The 18,258-nt window shown below is 35.7% G+C and overlaps 1 protein-coding gene across 1 annotated transcript in view; it reads left to right on the top strand.

Annotated features, from left to right (window-relative positions):
- Positions 1–435: 435 nt before the first annotated feature.
- The window catches only part of LOC121369220 (alkylglycerol monooxygenase-like), a 57,636-nt gene continuing 39,813 nt past the window's right edge, over positions 436–18,258 (top strand). Inside the window, exons 1-10 of the mRNA XM_041494162.1 lie at positions 436–565; positions 2,946–3,073; positions 4,661–4,812; positions 7,135–7,238; positions 8,638–8,733; positions 9,386–9,518; positions 11,085–11,170; positions 11,740–11,874; positions 13,809–13,925; positions 14,476–14,558. Coding sequence (XP_041350096.1) covers positions 452–565; positions 2,946–3,073; positions 4,661–4,812; positions 7,135–7,238; positions 8,638–8,733; positions 9,386–9,518; positions 11,085–11,170; positions 11,740–11,874; positions 13,809–13,925; positions 14,476–14,558 — 1,148 coding nt within the window. The 5' untranslated portion in view covers positions 436–451. The remainder of the gene's footprint in view (positions 566–2,945; positions 3,074–4,660; positions 4,813–7,134; positions 7,239–8,637; positions 8,734–9,385; positions 9,519–11,084; positions 11,171–11,739; positions 11,875–13,808; positions 13,926–14,475; positions 14,559–18,258) is intronic.

The raw sequence follows: 18,258 nt of genomic DNA, 5'->3' as shown, positions 1-18,258 counted from the left end.
GATAGTGGTCAGAAAAAATGCTACCAATGGATTTCTGGTCCAGGTAGGTCAGGGGAACATATGACCAACATTTTATTAACTTGAGCAAAAAAAAAATGCAACCAACAAAAATTTAACATAACTACCTGGACTATTTATTTTAGTGAACTATAACTTGCTCTGAAAAAGTGACATTCTCCGAATTGTTTACACACACAAACGCGCGCTCGCGTAGAAATTGAATGTTGGTGTTCTGGTCTATTCGGGAGGAAAATTCAAAGAAGAAAGATACGTTCAAAAAATAGGTTTTCGAGAAGGCGCCCGCAAATTAGTTGACTGGCTCTCGCCATGGCACATTCATTTAACGTTAGGCACCATAACCAGTTTAGCAAACGTTTCGTAATTCCACGGAATATAGAACGTGTATTTGAAGCTTGACAGAAAAATAAAAATAAAAAGAGGTGAAGAAAAGATGTTACTCAGAGCTAAAACTTTTTCAGAAAGGTTTAGAAGACTACTTTATCTTAGCACACCTAATGAAACTTCTTTTGAGAAAATTGAAGACGTGCCAGCATACGTTAATGAGGTAATGTATCGCTAAGAGGAGTAGCGCAATGCAAACGTGGACATGCCTTGTTTACTAAATTAGTTGTTATCCAGTGACTCGAGTATTTTCACGAGGATTTATGTCTCATGACTCGGACGCTTGGTAGGCCTATACTACAGCTTAAATGACAGACCCTTAATAAACTTGGGAAGAAATGAATGCATTAGGGAAAAATAAAACTTTGTGAGTGTAACGGGGACTAAATATAAAATTATAATGTGTTTTTTGTTGTCGGTGGAAAAGAACAAAATCTTGTTTTAAGGGAGGTGGTCAAAACGAATCCAGGATAAAACCCCACTGGAATAAAACCCACCCAGACATAACCCCACTGGAAAAAACCCCACTCGGACATAACCCCATCAATAAATGAGAAAAATGGACAAAACCCCACTGTGACCATTTTACACATAAAACTGAAAAATATGAAATAAAGTTGAAATTTCTGTTTTGGAAGAATAAAATTATAAATAAAATTCACAAAATAGATTATGATAAAGAATAAAGTTTACATTTGTATTTTGATCAGTCAAGTGTTGCACTGATTGCATTGATCTCCATGACAAAGGATTATCTGAACTTTGTGATCAAGAGATTAAGGAGGCCAGGTTTTCTTCTAAGAGATCAAGGAAATCATGGATTTAGGGCTTCCCATTGTTTGATTGGGTATGTCATAAATTCTACATCAGATGGACCCCTTATAAGGTTGAAGGATACTACGTCAGTATTCATTTCCTGAGAACTGTAAATACAACTATGGAAGTTATCAAGAACAACAAGGGTGGTCTCAAGCTAATTCACGAAGGCTACTTGTATACTAAGAGGTATGCCAGGAAGAATATTCGATGGGAGTGTTCCAGCAGAGCTGCATTTACTTGTAAAGTGGAAGTAGGCTAGATTACACTTGTTTCAATAAAAAATAAATACTGTATATACGATTTTGTTATATATTGAGATATATGAGTGGGGTTATGTCCGAGTGGTTTTTTTTCTGTGTGGGGTTATGTCCGAGTGGGTTTTTTTCCAGTGGGGTTTTATCCAGTGGGGTTTTTTCCGGGTGGGGTTTTGTCCGTTTACCGGTCAAAACGTACGCAAACTAAAACGTAGCTTACTGTTTTGATAAAAATGTATCTACCAGAATGTACCAACAAAATGGTATATGTATAAACGTTTTCATAGCTTGCTGGTAATCCCAATGAGTTGAATGACCAATAAAGTATCCCAGCACTTGATCCACCTGACTTCCATCCAGTGCTCCACAACTGGTGTAACAAAGGCCGTGGTATACATGTATAAAAGATCCCTTGCTGCAAATCGAAAAGAGTAGCTCATAAAGTGGCGACAGCGGGTTTCCTCTCTCAATATCTGTGTGGTCCTTAACCATATGTCTTACGCCATATAACCGTAAATAAAATGTGTTGAGTGTGTTGTTAAATAAAATATTTCTTTTCTTTCCATCTACCTGACATGCATGCATTGATGGGCGACAGATATGATAACTTAGCGCTAACATCGGCAAAGTAACTGAGACGTAGGCGAAAGTTTCCGTAAATAGGGCGACAGTGAACCTAGGTCTCACTCAAATCCTGCACCAAACACACAAATTTACCTAGTCTTTAACCTAAAAATTTGGCAAGGCATGGTAGACAAAACACTTTGGAGGCATTTTCACCATTTTTAGGGCACTTTTTTTGCATTAAAGACCACAACAAAAAATTGAAATAAACATAAATGTAATTAATGGTTTTGCTTTAATAAATGAATGGCAAAATATATAACAGAGATATTTTTATTAATTAATAATACATTTTTTTAGTGTTTCATCAAGGCAATTTTAGAATTAATTCTTGAAAAAGGCTTTTTTAATCTCAGTGCAGCATGGCACAGGTTAAGGCAAGATGGTGCTAGACTATTGTCAAGTATCGAGGCATGGTGCTGTGCCATGCTAAAACAAGCTAGGGAAAACACTATTACAATTAGTGTTTACTACTTGGGATAATTTGATATTTACAATTATTTTACAAATGACCATTAAAAAAGTATCTTGCTCTTAAAATAGCTTATTAAAATGTATGTATAATAGCTGGCATACTTGTACTACTTGTGGAAAGTATCATGAATAAATTGAATTGTGGACCAATTATCGAAAATTAATTTGAAAATAAAAAACCCGAATCGTCCCATCCCTACTTTTTATTAGTAAATATTAAGATCAGTATTATATATTTATTAGGGATAAAAGTTAAAATTGATACACAAATGTTAGCAGGGTGATTACAAAAAGTTAATAGCCTTCAGATTATTGCATTAAAAATTTGGGGTATATATATCTAATAGACCCTGTTTTGTTTATTATTTTCAGGCCTTTCCATACTTTATTAGCCTGATAATCCTAGAAACTGTTGCTCGACATCTACAAGGAAAGTCCTTTCCACGTTTGAATGATGCCTTTAGTTCTCTCAGTGCTGGAGTCTTGTCATTGCTGCATGGGTAAAACATTTTCAATAATTGTTTCATTGTTACATTTAAAAAAATATGGGAAAACTGTTCTATTTGTTGAGGACTCATCTGGAATTGATTACATGGAAAAGGTGTGAGGCAGGGTTTTGTATACCACCCAGAGACACAAATTGTCATTTATATTAGCAGGGGTAGAATTAAAAACATTTCATGGCAAGCCATTATGGCTTTGGGTTTGAGGAAATGTTTGGGGCACCAAGGCCAGTGGGCAGGGCACCAAGGGCAAAATTTCTTTCAAGGGTAGGGCACCAAGGCCACTTTCTGTAAAGTTTTCACTGATGCGAGTGAGAGATGAGGTTCCCTGCGCAGAACAGTCTTTATAGACGCAGTTACTTCTCGGCGACCACGTGGTTCTCGGATCTGTGGCTTGTAAACAATAACAATATGGCTGCGCCCATCGAAATTGTGTGTCTGAGAGTCGGCAATAATTTCTTTGGATTTCTGTTCTTATGGACGAATACACGGTAAGTGACAAATGCTGCAAAGTTCAATTTAGTTGGTACCAGGCATGAGAAGGGCACTAGGGCATACAAGGAAGGCAACCACGGCTACTTATGGCTGTGGACACAGTCCAATTTATCGGGGCACCGCGTCCAGTAACAAGGGCACCTACGGCAATAGCCGTAGTGCCGTGGGCCAAAATCGATCCCTGTATTAGTTAATTGTATTAGTTAATTTAGTGGTGTTTCATTGATTGATTATAATCTAAATTTGGTTGCTTGAGCTCTTCTAGTGTGATGGTCATAATCATTGTGTCAAAAATTGTTAGTAAATGTAATTGTTCCTACAGTTTAGAAAGAAAACTGACTGATTAGATATATATTGGTTCGTGTGTTAAAGGTCAAATTAGTGATAGTCCTCGCAAGCTTTGGCGAATAACATTTATTCACAAGTTACATAAACTTGATCTGAGATGGTTTGGATTGTAATATTCTAGTACCCAATAATATTTAAATAATGCAGTGATGAAAGTTAACCACCTTTGGGCGGAATTTCGCCTTTTTGGCGCACCAAAAAAATAAATAAAGGCGTGTCCTCAGCTGAAAAATATTTCAGCCTTTTTTGTCAAGGGCCGCTTACAATGTGGCCTAGTAAAATTATAAAGGGTTAGAAACTGGTGAAAAATCTAATGTGATGTTCTAGAAACATGCAATATCAGCCTATTAAGTTATTGATATTCCTGTACCAATATATCAATATAGTAATTTACGCTAAAAAAAACCCCAGTCAAAAACAGATCTCTAAAATTAAGTTCAGCTACATGTAGTTTTTTCAACTTTGTTGTCAACAGATGTAATGGTGAAAATAAATAAACTATTACATTGAGGTGTCCCTGTGTTTCAAGATTTAAATTATAACTTTTAATTTTGATATGTATTTTCCACATTTTAGTAGAAGCCTTTGTCAAAGTACATGTACTGTGGTTATCTTTGTCAGTAATTAAATGTATTTTGATAGAGGACACCCCTGTATCATTCTCACAGTACTCATCCCAATGTAATCCCCATATTATTTTGGTAAGATGTATTCTTAATATATGGTTTATTTTAATTTTAGATTGCTGTTTCGTTCGTTTGAGTTGGTTTGTTACATGTGGGTGTTTGAACACTTCAATGTGATCACTCTCCCCTGGCAGTCACCGTGGACGTGGTTAGCAGCATTTGTTGGTGTCGACTTCACCTACTACTGGCTTCACAGATGTGGACACGGTGAGAACTTTCTCTTAAACCTATTATGATATTATGATTACAAGAATACCATGAAATTAAATGTGTTGCATACCATAAACATTTTCAGTTCACTATGATGAGCATCCAGACTTGCAACTATAAACAAGTTTCATTGACCTACATGTAGGACTTGTGTGAAACTTTAAAGCAAAAATCGCTGCCATTGGAAAAGTAATACTTATATCTCACCTTATGACTTCGTAAAGGCCAAGCAAAAACTACCCTGGAAAGTTTGCTCAAATGGGATGATATATGTGTATATAACTTTTCTGGCAGTAATGGCATGAACATTTCAACTTTGGGTTTACATATACATGTAGCTGCAACATTACATGTAAGTTAAATAGTATTTAGGTCCATTTAAAAAAAAACTGTCCTGAAACTTGGTTTATAGTGGTATCTATGAATATTGACCGGCCTCGGTGGTGTCGTGGCAGGCCATCAGTCTACAGGCTGGTAGGTACTGGGTTCGGATCCCAGTCGAGGCATGGGATTTTTAATCCAGATACCGACTCCAAACCCTGAGTGAGTGCTCCGCAAGGCTCAATGGGTAGGTGTAAACCACTTGCACCGACCAGTGATCCATAACTGGTTCAACAAAGGCCATGGTTTGTGCTATCCTGCCTGTGGGAAGCGCAAATAAAAGATCCCTTGCTGCTAATCGGAAGAGTAGCCCATGTAGTGGCGACATCGGGTTTCCTCTCAAAATCTGTGTGGTCCTTAACCATATGTCTGTAAATAAAATGTGTTGAGTGCATCATTAAATAAAACATTTCTTTCTTTCTATGAATATTAATCTTAAAGGGACACGCCCTAGTTACGGCTAGTTGTTAACCATTACGGCGTTGTTTTTCGCTATTAAACCAATTTTTTCACAAATAAAATTGCACTTTACTTACATTTTATTATTTAGAATACACACTTCCATTCACCTGAAGTGCTTTTTGGTAATCCTGGTAATCCTGATGTTTGTAAAACCACGAAATGCATTTTTAGTATTTCTTAAAAAGCCGCACGCACTCGAGAAAAAAACGTTAAGCAAGCGTGGTCCAATCAATTTTTAGAGGGAATCTTCCTGTGTAAACGTCACAGACGTTGGTATACCACGTGACCGTTATCATTTTGGTTCGGTTTGTTTTCTTGTGCATGGTTCGCGCACTCAACATCTGATTTGTTGTCGTTTGCTTGTTGTTCATTTGTGAGATTTTTCTTCACAGTTCGTGAACATTTTCAGAAACAATAAAGTTCAGACAAGTAAGTGTCTCAATACAAAACGTTACAAACCCTTAAAACCAATAATTTTGCTAAGTCTTACGATATCTGGAGAGGGGATACAACCAGGACAGAACAGTTGGAACATGTCCAGGAGACGTCAAAGGAACGCACCCCAAGTCTGTGCGCGCTCTGTGAAATTTGTCATGACGTAGGCATTGTTGTGCTTCGAGCGACATCTACCGGTGACATCAGAATACTAACTTTCAAAATTATTTCAAGCAATTGGGACATGGGGATTCCCATGGTATTTATCGATATAAAACCTGCTTTTTCACTCCATTTGATAAAAACGTGATCTAAGTGTGTTACAGGTTTGTAGATTAACCAAATTATAATTTATTTTCGCTGGATGGAACTAGGGCGTGCGGCTTTAATGCATGTTTAAAAAATATATATATATTTTTTTTTAAAGAAATAGATTAATCTTGAATCTTACATCACAAATTTGTTCAATGAACTACAGTGTATGAATCTACAGTGAAATGAGCTACTGTAGACAGGTACTGATAGTTGATTTCTAACCAGCTTTACCGTTTATCAACAGTGTGTAGATGATGTAATGCGAGTGAAGTATGTTATGAACCAACAATTATTTGTAAACGTTCTAATTGATTATAGTGGCACTTAAGGTTTATTGCTGCTTTTAACAAACCATTTTTCCACTTGATAGAATAATATAATTATTATTTGTTCCTAAAGAGGTCTTTTTATGTGCATTTCTCCACCAACAGAACAATTAATTATTATTATTATCTTCTGCTACATACTATTACTAAGCAGGTTACAAATATACAATATTGCATGTTTCCACGAATCCAAGATTTTGAGTTGGAAGCATGAGGTTATGATTGACTGTCATTAAATAAAACATTCCTTTCTTCCCAAAATATCTTTTTTTTACGATTTTCACAATATTCTTAAAAAATAACCCCTCAGATTTCAATGCTTGGCAAGTCTTTTTATATGTGCATTTTCTCACCGAAGGAATAGTTATTATATTTACTGAGAGTGTTTGTGTTTTCACAGAGGTTAATATCACATGGAGTGGACATCAGGCACACCACAGTTCAGAGGAATACAACCTGACCACAGCTCTGCGACAGTCGGTCATTCTCAGATACCTAACATGGGTGGGTATTTCACAGGTGTTCACCTTGAACTCTTAGTCAATAGATACACACGTTGTGAAATAATTCAACAAGTTGCGTTTATCATTTGACACACATTTTTGTTTTTAATATTCTTTCTGGCTGGTGCACCTGGGCTATTTCAGCAGTGGTGCGGCTGATAGGATTTTATAAAAGGAAATATGGAAATCTTTATATTGCCAAAAAATTACATTTTGTTCTGGACATAAAATTATTTTTTAATATACTGATTTCCCTTAAAATAAATGCAGGGCTTGAAACTCTCCAAAAAATAATAATGGATGTTAGCAAATTAAGGTAAGCAAACCATGAAACACGAGCAAGATTTTAATGTGGAATAAAGACATGCAATACAAATATTAATAGTGGCTCATATGATATAGCTCTAAAAAAGATCTCCTAAATTTGGGTGACCAACACCATTATTTTTTAATATTTAAGTCACCCAAATGGGACATTGGTCGCATTTGGCTACCTGGCCACAGGCCATTTCAAGCCCTGTAAATGTACACAGTAACAAAATCTATTACCATAATGTATTAATGTTACATTTTTAAAGAAAACGCAAAATGAAATAGAATTTACACATATACTAGTCACAAGAAGTTGAGGGCGGGTACCAAAGTTTACCTTACTTTTTCACAAAGCACAAAATCAGGTGCAGTGATAGGTAATGAAAAGTAGGTTACAGGCATTAATATAGCACATCAGATTGCATGTACATGAGCCTTTTACTCACAGCTTGACTAAGCAGTGCAATTGCTTGAAAACTGCATGGTGCATGTGAAACGCCTTTTTTATGTTAACCCTTTCATATTTGGTTATGGTTGGGAGGGTATAAATTTGTTACGGATAACCATTCCACCAAAACGTAAACTGAGCATTCTGGACTGGTCAAGCCCTGCCATGTTTGAATGATAGCATATCCATGAAACAAGTAGCGAGATGCCATTCCATCATCCATTAACTGCAAGAGCATTTCCATACCACTGGCACAGTGAATGAGCTACCCCTGTCAGACGCAGTGTCCATGCCCTTAACGTCTTGTGACTAGTATATATTTCTTTCTCAAAGTATCTTAGTATAGTCAAAACTCCACGTGCAGTTACAAGTGTTTACCCAGTTCTTTGTCTGTTCCAGTGTGTATATAATCTAGAGTTAATTACTAAAATTATAAATGTGTGTGACAGTTTAATTATTAATGCTGGTGAAATGATTCAGAATTTAATATACTATGTATAGTATTTTTTTTACTGTATGCTCTGATAATCCGAAATTATGTACACGTAATATTTGATTAATTATTTTGTCTCACTCTTTAGCTTAAATAGTCTGGTGTTAGTGCAAGTCTACTTACTTTTTCAGGATAATTTATTTTCAGATGTTTTATCTTCCAATGGCATTGTTCATCCCTCCTTCAATTTTCCTCGTCCACAACCAGTTTAACTTGCTCTACCAGTTTTGGATTCACACTGAGGTAAGAACAGCTAACTACTCATCATGTTTTCAGTGTTGTGATATGAAAACCAATTCATATATTCAAACATTTAAAAAAACACCTCAGGGGATTGTAAAAAAACATTTCTTAAAATTCCTATTTGGGGAAATGGTATACCGGTAATACTATTCATCATAATAATTAAGGTGAAATTTCTTATGTTTTTAAAAGCAATATTTATTAATGGTAATACGTTCGGAGTTGACCAACAGGCAGTGCCTATATTAAAGTCTTTCCCTATATTTTACAAAGCATTTTTTTTTTTTTTAACAAAATTAGTGTGGAATAGCACTCCTCAACAAAATTAAAGTGTCTTAAATAATTAAATACTCTCAGCCTAAACATCTTTTAAGTAATTTGTTAGATTTAATAAAGAATTTACTGCAATGCATTTATTATTTGCTTCATGTAAGTATGAACCAAACCCTCACCCCAAATCCCCAATGTGCAGACTGTGATTCTGCATAGCGTTGTACAAAAGTGTTCAAAAGGTCCAGTATTGAAATAAAATGTAACATTTGTTGGAGATCAAAGAGCTAGTGTTTAGAATGTACCATATTGTCATTAAACAAACATTGACAGTTGTACTTGTATGTAGTGATATGAAAGCAAGTTATATTTCTACACTTAGGTGATTGGAACCCTCGGCCCCCTAGAATACTTGATAAACACACCGAGCCACCACAGAGTACATCACGGTAGGAACCCGTACTGCATCGACAAGAACTATGGAGGAACTCTCATAATATGGGACAGGCTGTTCGGTAAATTTGGATAGGCTCTTATTTTGTTTTGAACAGACCTTTTCTTTTGAGGGGTTGGGAGGATTTCACACTTGAATTGCTTGCGTCGCAAAATCAAACCACCTCAGTGGATCCATTCATATAAAAGATCTCTTGCTGCAGTAAAAAAACCTGTAGGTTTCCTCAGATGACTATGTGTCATGATTATCAAATGTTTGACATGCAGTAGCCGATGATTAATTCATCAATGTGCTCTAGTGGTGTTGTTAAACAAATAAACTTTTTCTTTTGATACAGTGGTAACATGCTCATTCAATGCTAGATCGTTTCTGGGTTGATTCCATCCGTGAGCCTGTTGCGACTATTTCTCGTTCCAGCCAGTGCTCTACATCTGGTGTATCAAAGGCCATGGTATGTTCTATCCTATCTGTGGGATGGTGCATATAAAACATTTCTTGCTGCTTATCAAAATGCTTTGAGGGGTTAAAACTTTCTCTCTCAATATGTGTGATCTTAGCACTACTATTGCTCTAAATACCTACCATCGAGACCTGAATTGTTTTCTAGGATCGCTAGTCCGTTCCATGATGTGGAGTAGCTTACTGTCATTGCAAATTACGGTGAAAATTTATGGTGGGTACGAGGCAGTTGTAAGCCACTAACGTAGATTTCAAATGGCAGTTAGGTGACGATTTTATCATTTTCTAAGAAGAATACAAACTTTTTGTGTAAAAATGGATCTAATATATACCCAATACCTTTTATGAAACTTGGCCTTCAGTGAAAAGCGTTCTAGGCCATACAACCTTCACACGAAAATAGGGGAGATAACTCATGTCTTATGCAGTTGGCAATTATCACTTAGCAAATAAACAACAAAGTTACTTCATGAATGTCTGATATCAATGAATACATCCATGATGTTCTGAAAAGTCAGTAACCAATTTATTATTTAACTAATTCGCCCTTTTCCACAAAGAAAATTAAAAATTTTAAAGGGGTACTTACAACTACCACGAAGTTGCTTTGTGGAATGGCTGTAAAGTTTATGTGTGCCAGTCACAAACCTCACCATAAGTCACTATAATTCACCTTAGCTACGATTCTTTCATGGAACGGGGCCCTAGGTGCACACCTCGACTATCTGGGCTGTTCAAAGCCAGAGAAGTTGGTGTAGTGGTCTTACACCTACCCATTGAATTGTTAAAACTCACCCTCAGTCATATGTCCAATGCTATATATGTATAAGTGTGTCATTAAATTGGAGATGAAAGTTTTCCACATTATCTGAAATTCTGCATTTTTAATTATCCGCATGGTGTTTGTGGATTTTCCGCTGTTTGTTAAAAAATGTCTCTATTGAAAACATAGAGTATGGTTTCAGCTGATGCTTTGCATACATTATGAATAGGTTCGCCATTTTTAGACCATTGTGCAACACTAACCGTAGGACCAATCTCAGTACCCCCGGTATTAAAAGTTACTGATTTTCTTTTCGTAACCCACTGTCATCTCTGTTTAATAAATCATTTCTTTCTTTCTTATTAATCATTGCTAAAGTTCTAATAATGTTCAGCTATTTTTCAGGAACGTTTGAAAAGGAGCGTGAAAGTGAACAGGTTATCTATGGCCTTGTGCACCCTTTAACATCATGGGAACCAATATATGTTCAGGTACATGTATGTTTTAACTGTAATTTTTATATAGCATTGTGTTACATAATTTCTTACACACCCGTTGGTGAGAACATCATTCGATATTTATGATAATACATACTTGTTAACACATGTAAGTGTGTTAACAATTTCAAGACATACGACTGGCTGCTCCTAGATGATGACCAGGTCACCAGTGCCATATATCCAATGAAAACCAACACAAGGGAAATCGGTTACAGTGTGACGTATAGTTAATCTGACAATCATGTGTCTGACGCGTAAGTCAGCTACAAGTGCAAAGGGTTGTAAACATCTTATAGTCGAAAAATATGTTAAAATTTGCTTTAAAACTAGTGAGATAAATTGTATACAGCACTGTGATATAATTTGAGTTGTTTTGCCTTTTCTTTCTTTTTTGGCCTTTTTTTCTTTCACACACTCTCCCTCTCCCTCTCCCTCTCCCTCTCCCTCTCCCTCTCCCTCTCCCTCTCCCTCTCCCTCTCCCTCCCCTCTTTGTATATAGATGTAAACACCATTATTTTTTTAAATGATATTTATTATGTGTTACTTTTTTCACATTTCAGCTTTGCCAGCTAATTCATATTGTGAAGACAACTAGCAGTTTGGATGGGGTTAAAAACAAAATGTCTGCCTTTCTTAAAGGACCAGGCTGGCTTCCTGGTAAACCAAGGCTTGGGAACAAAGAAGATATTCCTGCAGTACGTGCTTTATGTTATTTTATTCATGACATTTCCTGGGACGGGACTCGGCCCTATTGTAAAGAGCTCGCCTGGTGCTTATTCGCTCTAGGATTGATCCCCAGATATTGGACAAAATAGAGGCTGTTAAAAATAGTTAAATTACGTTACGGTAACTGTCGTAAATGTTTCGTCAATTGCTTTTTCGTACACAACGCGGCTTGTTTCCTTTGATGTTCAGTGTGCAGACTGATCGTTGTTTTTTGTGTGGAAAAAAAGTGCATTTGGAAATAGCGGAGATAGGTGCTGGAAAATAAAGAGGGGCGCTCAAAAATAAAGGAGGGCGGGGAACGTGAAAGGAGGGCGGAAAAATGGAATAGCGGGGCAGGGCGCCCCGCTTAAATGGAGCAGCGAGAACACTGATTAAGAAATGCACAACAGACTTTGGCTCAGGCAATAATTTGTGTTTCTGAACTTTGAGATCAGACACAGTAGAGTGGGGAAAGGGGCTCTAGTCCCCACAATAATTTTGAATCAAAAATATTATTGGTAGTAAATCTTAGGCAGAGATCAATTTTACTTGTAAATAACCCAATGAGTCCATTTTTCCGCCCTCCTTTCACGTTCCCCGCCCTCCTTTATTTTTGAGCGCCCCTCTTTATTTTCCAGCACCTATCTCCGCTATTTCCAAATGCACTTTTTTTCCACACAAAAAACAACGATCAGTCTGCACACTGAACATCAAAGGAAACAAGCCGCGTTGTGTACGAAAAAGCAATTGACGAAACATTTACGACAGTTACCGTAACGTAATTTAACTATTTTTAACAGCCTCTATTTTGTCCAATATCTGTATCCATTTGTATGTTTGATAGACACAATAAAAGTTATATTTTATGTAAGCAATGAAAACATTTTATTTTTTACGGATTCGGCAATCTCCGATTGAAAAAAACCCCTCTTATTTGGCGCCAAATTTGTCACGTGATAGGAACGGTCATTCTGTCTGGTTTCTACTAACTATCGTTTGATATTTTGTCCTCTGTTGCAGATATAATTGGTTGAAACTGATGATTTTTACTTTCTGTTATTCTGTTTATTAAGCAGATCTTTATAAAATATTGTAAACTTTTGATTTTGAGGGGATATGAACGCTTATAAAAACAACGGAAGTGGTAGTGTTTATCATTAAAATCATTTATCTTGAGTGCCAAATAATGTATACACCGCCTTTACAAAAACAAAACTACTTTTTATCAGCTGGCGATATTTTATCACAGCGATCGATTCATTCGATGAAGATGTAAATAACAAAAATGTATCTGACATTAGGAGATCACTTTACAAACATCTTTATTGTTTTTCGTATATCTTGGAATCTTTATTAAAACAACCCGGAACTGCCCGTGAATGTCAGACCGATATCATCTTCGGTTCAGTTAAAGAAGAGGTTTTTTTTATAAATCCCTTTGCACTTTTTTGTAGGCAAAATAAGGAGTATGTCTTTTCTCAAAGTCTACCAACACACAATATGATAACCAAACTACTCCCCCCCCCCCCCCCCCCCCCCCCCCTTTTTTTTTTTGCTCTACGTTTATTGTTTTTTTTGAAAGGTATGGTGCCGACCGGCCGACCTCCTTTAATTTTCACCCAGCGAGAACACTGTTAATGCAAGTGTTTGTGGATTGTTTAGTTTTTCCATTGGAAGATGACTCTCGGCTAACAAAAACACCTATCATAATCCCCAGATTTTGGCTTTTCATGGAAACCATTTAAAGTTCCTAGTTCACTTAACCAACAATTTATTTTGAAGTAAAACAAATTTACAAATGGTAAACAGGATTTTACTTTTTATTAAAAAGAATACAGACCATTTTATAATTTTATATTACTATGCATTTTACTCTTCTTTGCAAGTTTTAAAAAATATACAGGTTTTTGGGTATTTTTTTCAGATTTCCTATCCAGTTAGAAAATATGACAGTAATCTCCCCTGGTGGGCTAAGCTGTATGTGTGGATTAATTTTACATCTATAGCCGTCGGCTATTTGATCATAGCCAGCTATCAGCAGGTGACTCTTCTCTTGTCTTTTCGTTTTAGGTCTAAAATAAATACAGGTAACTACAGGTAGGATAACTGGTTAATAAAAATAAAAGTTTAATTAAAATATCTCAATTCATTTTTAAAAATCCAGCTGTGCATATAAAAATACTTTTAATAATTATGATTCCTGGGCCCGTGCTTATAAAACTTAAAGTCTAGACTTTAATAAAGTCCAGACTTTAACGTAATGCTATTTGAATGGCGTTGCCATGACGTTAAAGTCTGGAATTTATTAAAGTTTAGACTTTAAGGTTTATAAGCACGGGGCCTGGGCTCCATTTGAATTTCCCTACACCATTTGCAGCTTCATATTATCTGGATAGTTTTGTAGAATAGCCTTTTTTAATTTTCCAGATAAAACATTCTGTTATTTGAAAAACTTCTTTTAACTTAATACCATTATGGTGAAGCTATGGGTGGTATTTCCTAGAAATGAAGATATTAGTCAAAGCCAAATATACATGTATACATCTGGATGTTTGTATTGACAGCCTCTTTCCTGTTTGTTTATTTTTCAGACTCTGCCTGTTTCCAACTTAGTGTTGTATATCGTATTTACAGTGGTGTCACTTTCTACATTTGGTTTGCTTTATGATCAGCGGTGAGTCACAGAGGTTGGACTATACCAAATATTTCTGTACAAAGTTTTAAAATATACTTACCTTGATATTTGTATCGTATTATACTTTTTCCCACAGCTCGTTACACTGTGGTTTTACATAATTATATACATTTTATTCTTAATGTAAATAATATTTCCATATTTCTATACAAAGTTTTAAAATATACTTAACTTGATATTTATATTGTATGGATAATATAATAATTTTTACTCACAGCTTTTACACTGGTTTTACATAAATATATAAATTTTATTCTTAATGTAAATAATATTTCCATATACTTACCTTTTCTGACACCCAATAGCCTATGTGTATTTTTGTGCTATGATGGTGTTATTATCATTATGACCCATAAACATGATTATTATCCACATGGTTCAACATAAATGAGTTAATAATAATCATACGAAGCACACATGTAATAACAAGTGTAATGACGTAATTTTGGGAAGCGACGTCATAACATGTTGTTGCTTCTCCAGTCCTAGCTCAGACTGTGCATTTGAAATATGACGTCATTTTATCGTCTCCTTCTAGTTGTGGCTGAAACATTTTGAGTTGGGTCTTGTTATTCATAAAGAAAACAACAATAATAATATGGATAATAAAGCAATCATTACACTTGCGTGTGAGTCGTACTGATTTTACGAAACTCGTATCGGGATTCATGTATTACCCTCGCTCTTGATTGGGCAATAAAAAAAAACCTGACACTCGTTTCGTAAAATCAGTACGACACACAAGCTTGTATAATAATCTCAATATACTACAACCCTTCCCCGAAAGTATTAACTGAAGAAAGTGGAATCTTTCGTGGCTCATTTTTGATATAGCGGGATGTTTTTACAACACTCCTAGTTTTGCACAAAGTTGTATTTAATTTTACAGGTACGCTTTTAAATGTTTCAAGCACATGACTGCTTGATTCAGTGGTACTTGATGAAATAAAATTGTATACATTTACAACAAGCAGGACTGGTAATATTAAAAGTAAGGTGCACTCTGGCATTTTGGGGTATAGTGTTAAACCTAAATTTCTAAATTTCTGACCAAATGTACCAGTAACTTTTTAATTTTGTTGTTATTTTATGACACATTTAGTAAAAAAAACTCAATACAGCTAAGGTTTGTACTGGGACCTGTAACTTTTTATTGACACACATTTGGTTAATAACTCAATACAACTAAGGTTTGTACTGGTACCTGTAATTTTTTATGTTATTATTATTTTATGACACACTTAGTAAAAAACTCGATACAACTAAGGTTTGTACTGGTACCTGTAATTTTTTATGTTATTATTTTATGACACACTTAGTAAAAAAACTCAATACAGCTAAGGTTTGTACTGGTACCTGTAATTTTTTATGTTATTATTATTTTATGACACACTTAGTAAAAAAACTCAATACAGCTAAGGTTTGTACTGGTACCTGTAATTTTTTATGTTATTATTATTTTATGACACACTTAGTAAAAAACTCAATACAGCTAAGGTTTGTACTGGTACCTGTAATTTTTTATGTTATTATTATTTTATGACACACTTAGTAAAAAACTCAATACAGCTAAGGTTTGTACTGGTACCTGTAATTTTTTATGTTATTATTTTATGACACACTTAGTAAAAAAACTCAATACAGCTAAGGTTTGTACTGGTACCTGTAATTTTTTATGTTATTATTTTATGACACACTTAGTAAAAAACTCAATACAGCTAAGGGTTGTACTGGTACCTGTAATGTAATTTTTTTTTTTTATTATTATTTTATGACACAAATTTGATGAATAACTCAATACAGCTATGACTTGTACTCGTAGGTTACTACACAGATATTATAATATAAACCAACTGGTGCTACAAGTGGTAGGTAACATACCCAACAAATAGTATACCCAGAGGCATATTATGGTCACGACCTGTGATGTGTGGTTGCATCTGCAGCTTGGGCATTATACTGTCGGCAAAATCCTGACAACACACCGTCAGCCTATCACTGACAACACTATCAGCATACTGCTGACATTATCGGCAAAACCCTGACAACACACCGTCAGCCTATCACTGACAACACTATCATCATACCACTGACATCCTAATACTTAACAGCAAAAATTAAAATTTAAAATGTTGAGGTGGGTACAAAGATAAAGCATCTTGAATCCATTTTGGTTCAAGTTGTATGAACAAACACCCTAACCACAGATTAGTTTGTTTATGTTTTTGGCATGGTTATCTCCAATCTTGTGTGTTTGGCTGAATTTTTTTTAGATAAAAACTGAGCAATGCATGTCACATTTTCAAAGTAAGTTACTTGTCGAATCAGAGGCAATGCCCCATGTTTCACTCTATATGAACATTGCCACAACACAGAAAATTAAAAGAAAAGCTGTCCATTCATATGTGGTTTAGGTCTTAATGACCAGGCCATCGTCCATGCCGATAATGGTTCCATCAACGAACTAAACCTCAAACATCACCTATCTTAAAACACATCAATGCTATAAATGTACTGCATTATTGATAGAGGCAAGGCACTTGAACTACTTGACTAGCAGTTTACTCAAACACTAAATATTTTATACGGCTCCAAAATTAGCAAAACCCATGTCACATTTAAAAAAATTTCATTTCTTGGTGAATCGGAGACAAAGTCCCATGTTTCACACTCTATATGAACATTGCCACAACATATTACGGATACAGGCCCAGTCACCTGATATTTCTAACTAAATAACTAACCAGTTTTCTAAGGGTTCACAATGACCAAAACATGCGATCGTTTTGAAATTAAGTGGTCACTCCCCCAATACTTAACTCATGAAATTCACCTTTTTCATGCCTCATAACCCTTGTAAAACAGAGATCCTTATGTACTTTTTAAAAGCATTAGACTTCCATCTATCCATTGCTTGGATTTGTTGATCGGGGAAACCTTGCATGGCTGCAAATGTTGCAGCCCCGGTGCGAAAACTGTGGCTTTTGTACAATTTAGAATCAAACCCTGCCCATTGTAATGATGATGCGACTGGGATGCCCCCTGGGAATGAAAAAAGCATACCTGAATCTGTTCCTCTTAATTGGAGATAGAACTGCATTGCTGTAACGGGGCATAGAGAACTATCTCGTTGATAGGCTACCATCAATGTGACTGTTGGCTTCCCTCGGTGGAATTTAAAATTGCTTAGGTGTAAAAGGAAACCTTCCGAAATTTATAGAGTAACCCATTTTGTGGACTTGATGTCTGAACTGTCAATGCATGAAAGGCTGTCAGATACATAGCATTAAGCAGAGCACGATTAGATGCACATGAACAGGTAAACTGAAGCGACTGAACCAGTGACCGTAATATTGTGGGAGTTATTGGTAATCTAGTATCTGGCTGGTTATTTAGTTTCCTAGCCCCTTGTAATAACTTCTTAATGATGAAGTTGTTTGTAGGGTCTATTACCCCTGCCAGTTTATGGATATAAGAGATACATGTAGCTGACACTACCGATGCTACTGTGGCTGTTGCCATATGTTCTGAATAACAGAATGCAATAAAGCTAGCAAGTAATGGTACTGAAAGTGGCAGCACTGAAGATGATGGGGCATGTTGAGAAACAAAAGTTCTTAACTTGTTAAACGCTCGAGCATAGGTCAGTTTTGAACCGTCTGAAAGAGATCCATCTAAT

This window comes from Gigantopelta aegis, chromosome 3, assembly GCF_016097555.1.
Source record: "Gigantopelta aegis isolate Gae_Host chromosome 3, Gae_host_genome, whole genome shotgun sequence".
In the NCBI taxonomy this organism is placed as follows: Eukaryota; Metazoa; Mollusca; class Gastropoda; order Neomphalida; family Peltospiridae; genus Gigantopelta; species Gigantopelta aegis.
This window is presented reverse-complemented; position numbering and strand designations above follow the sequence as displayed.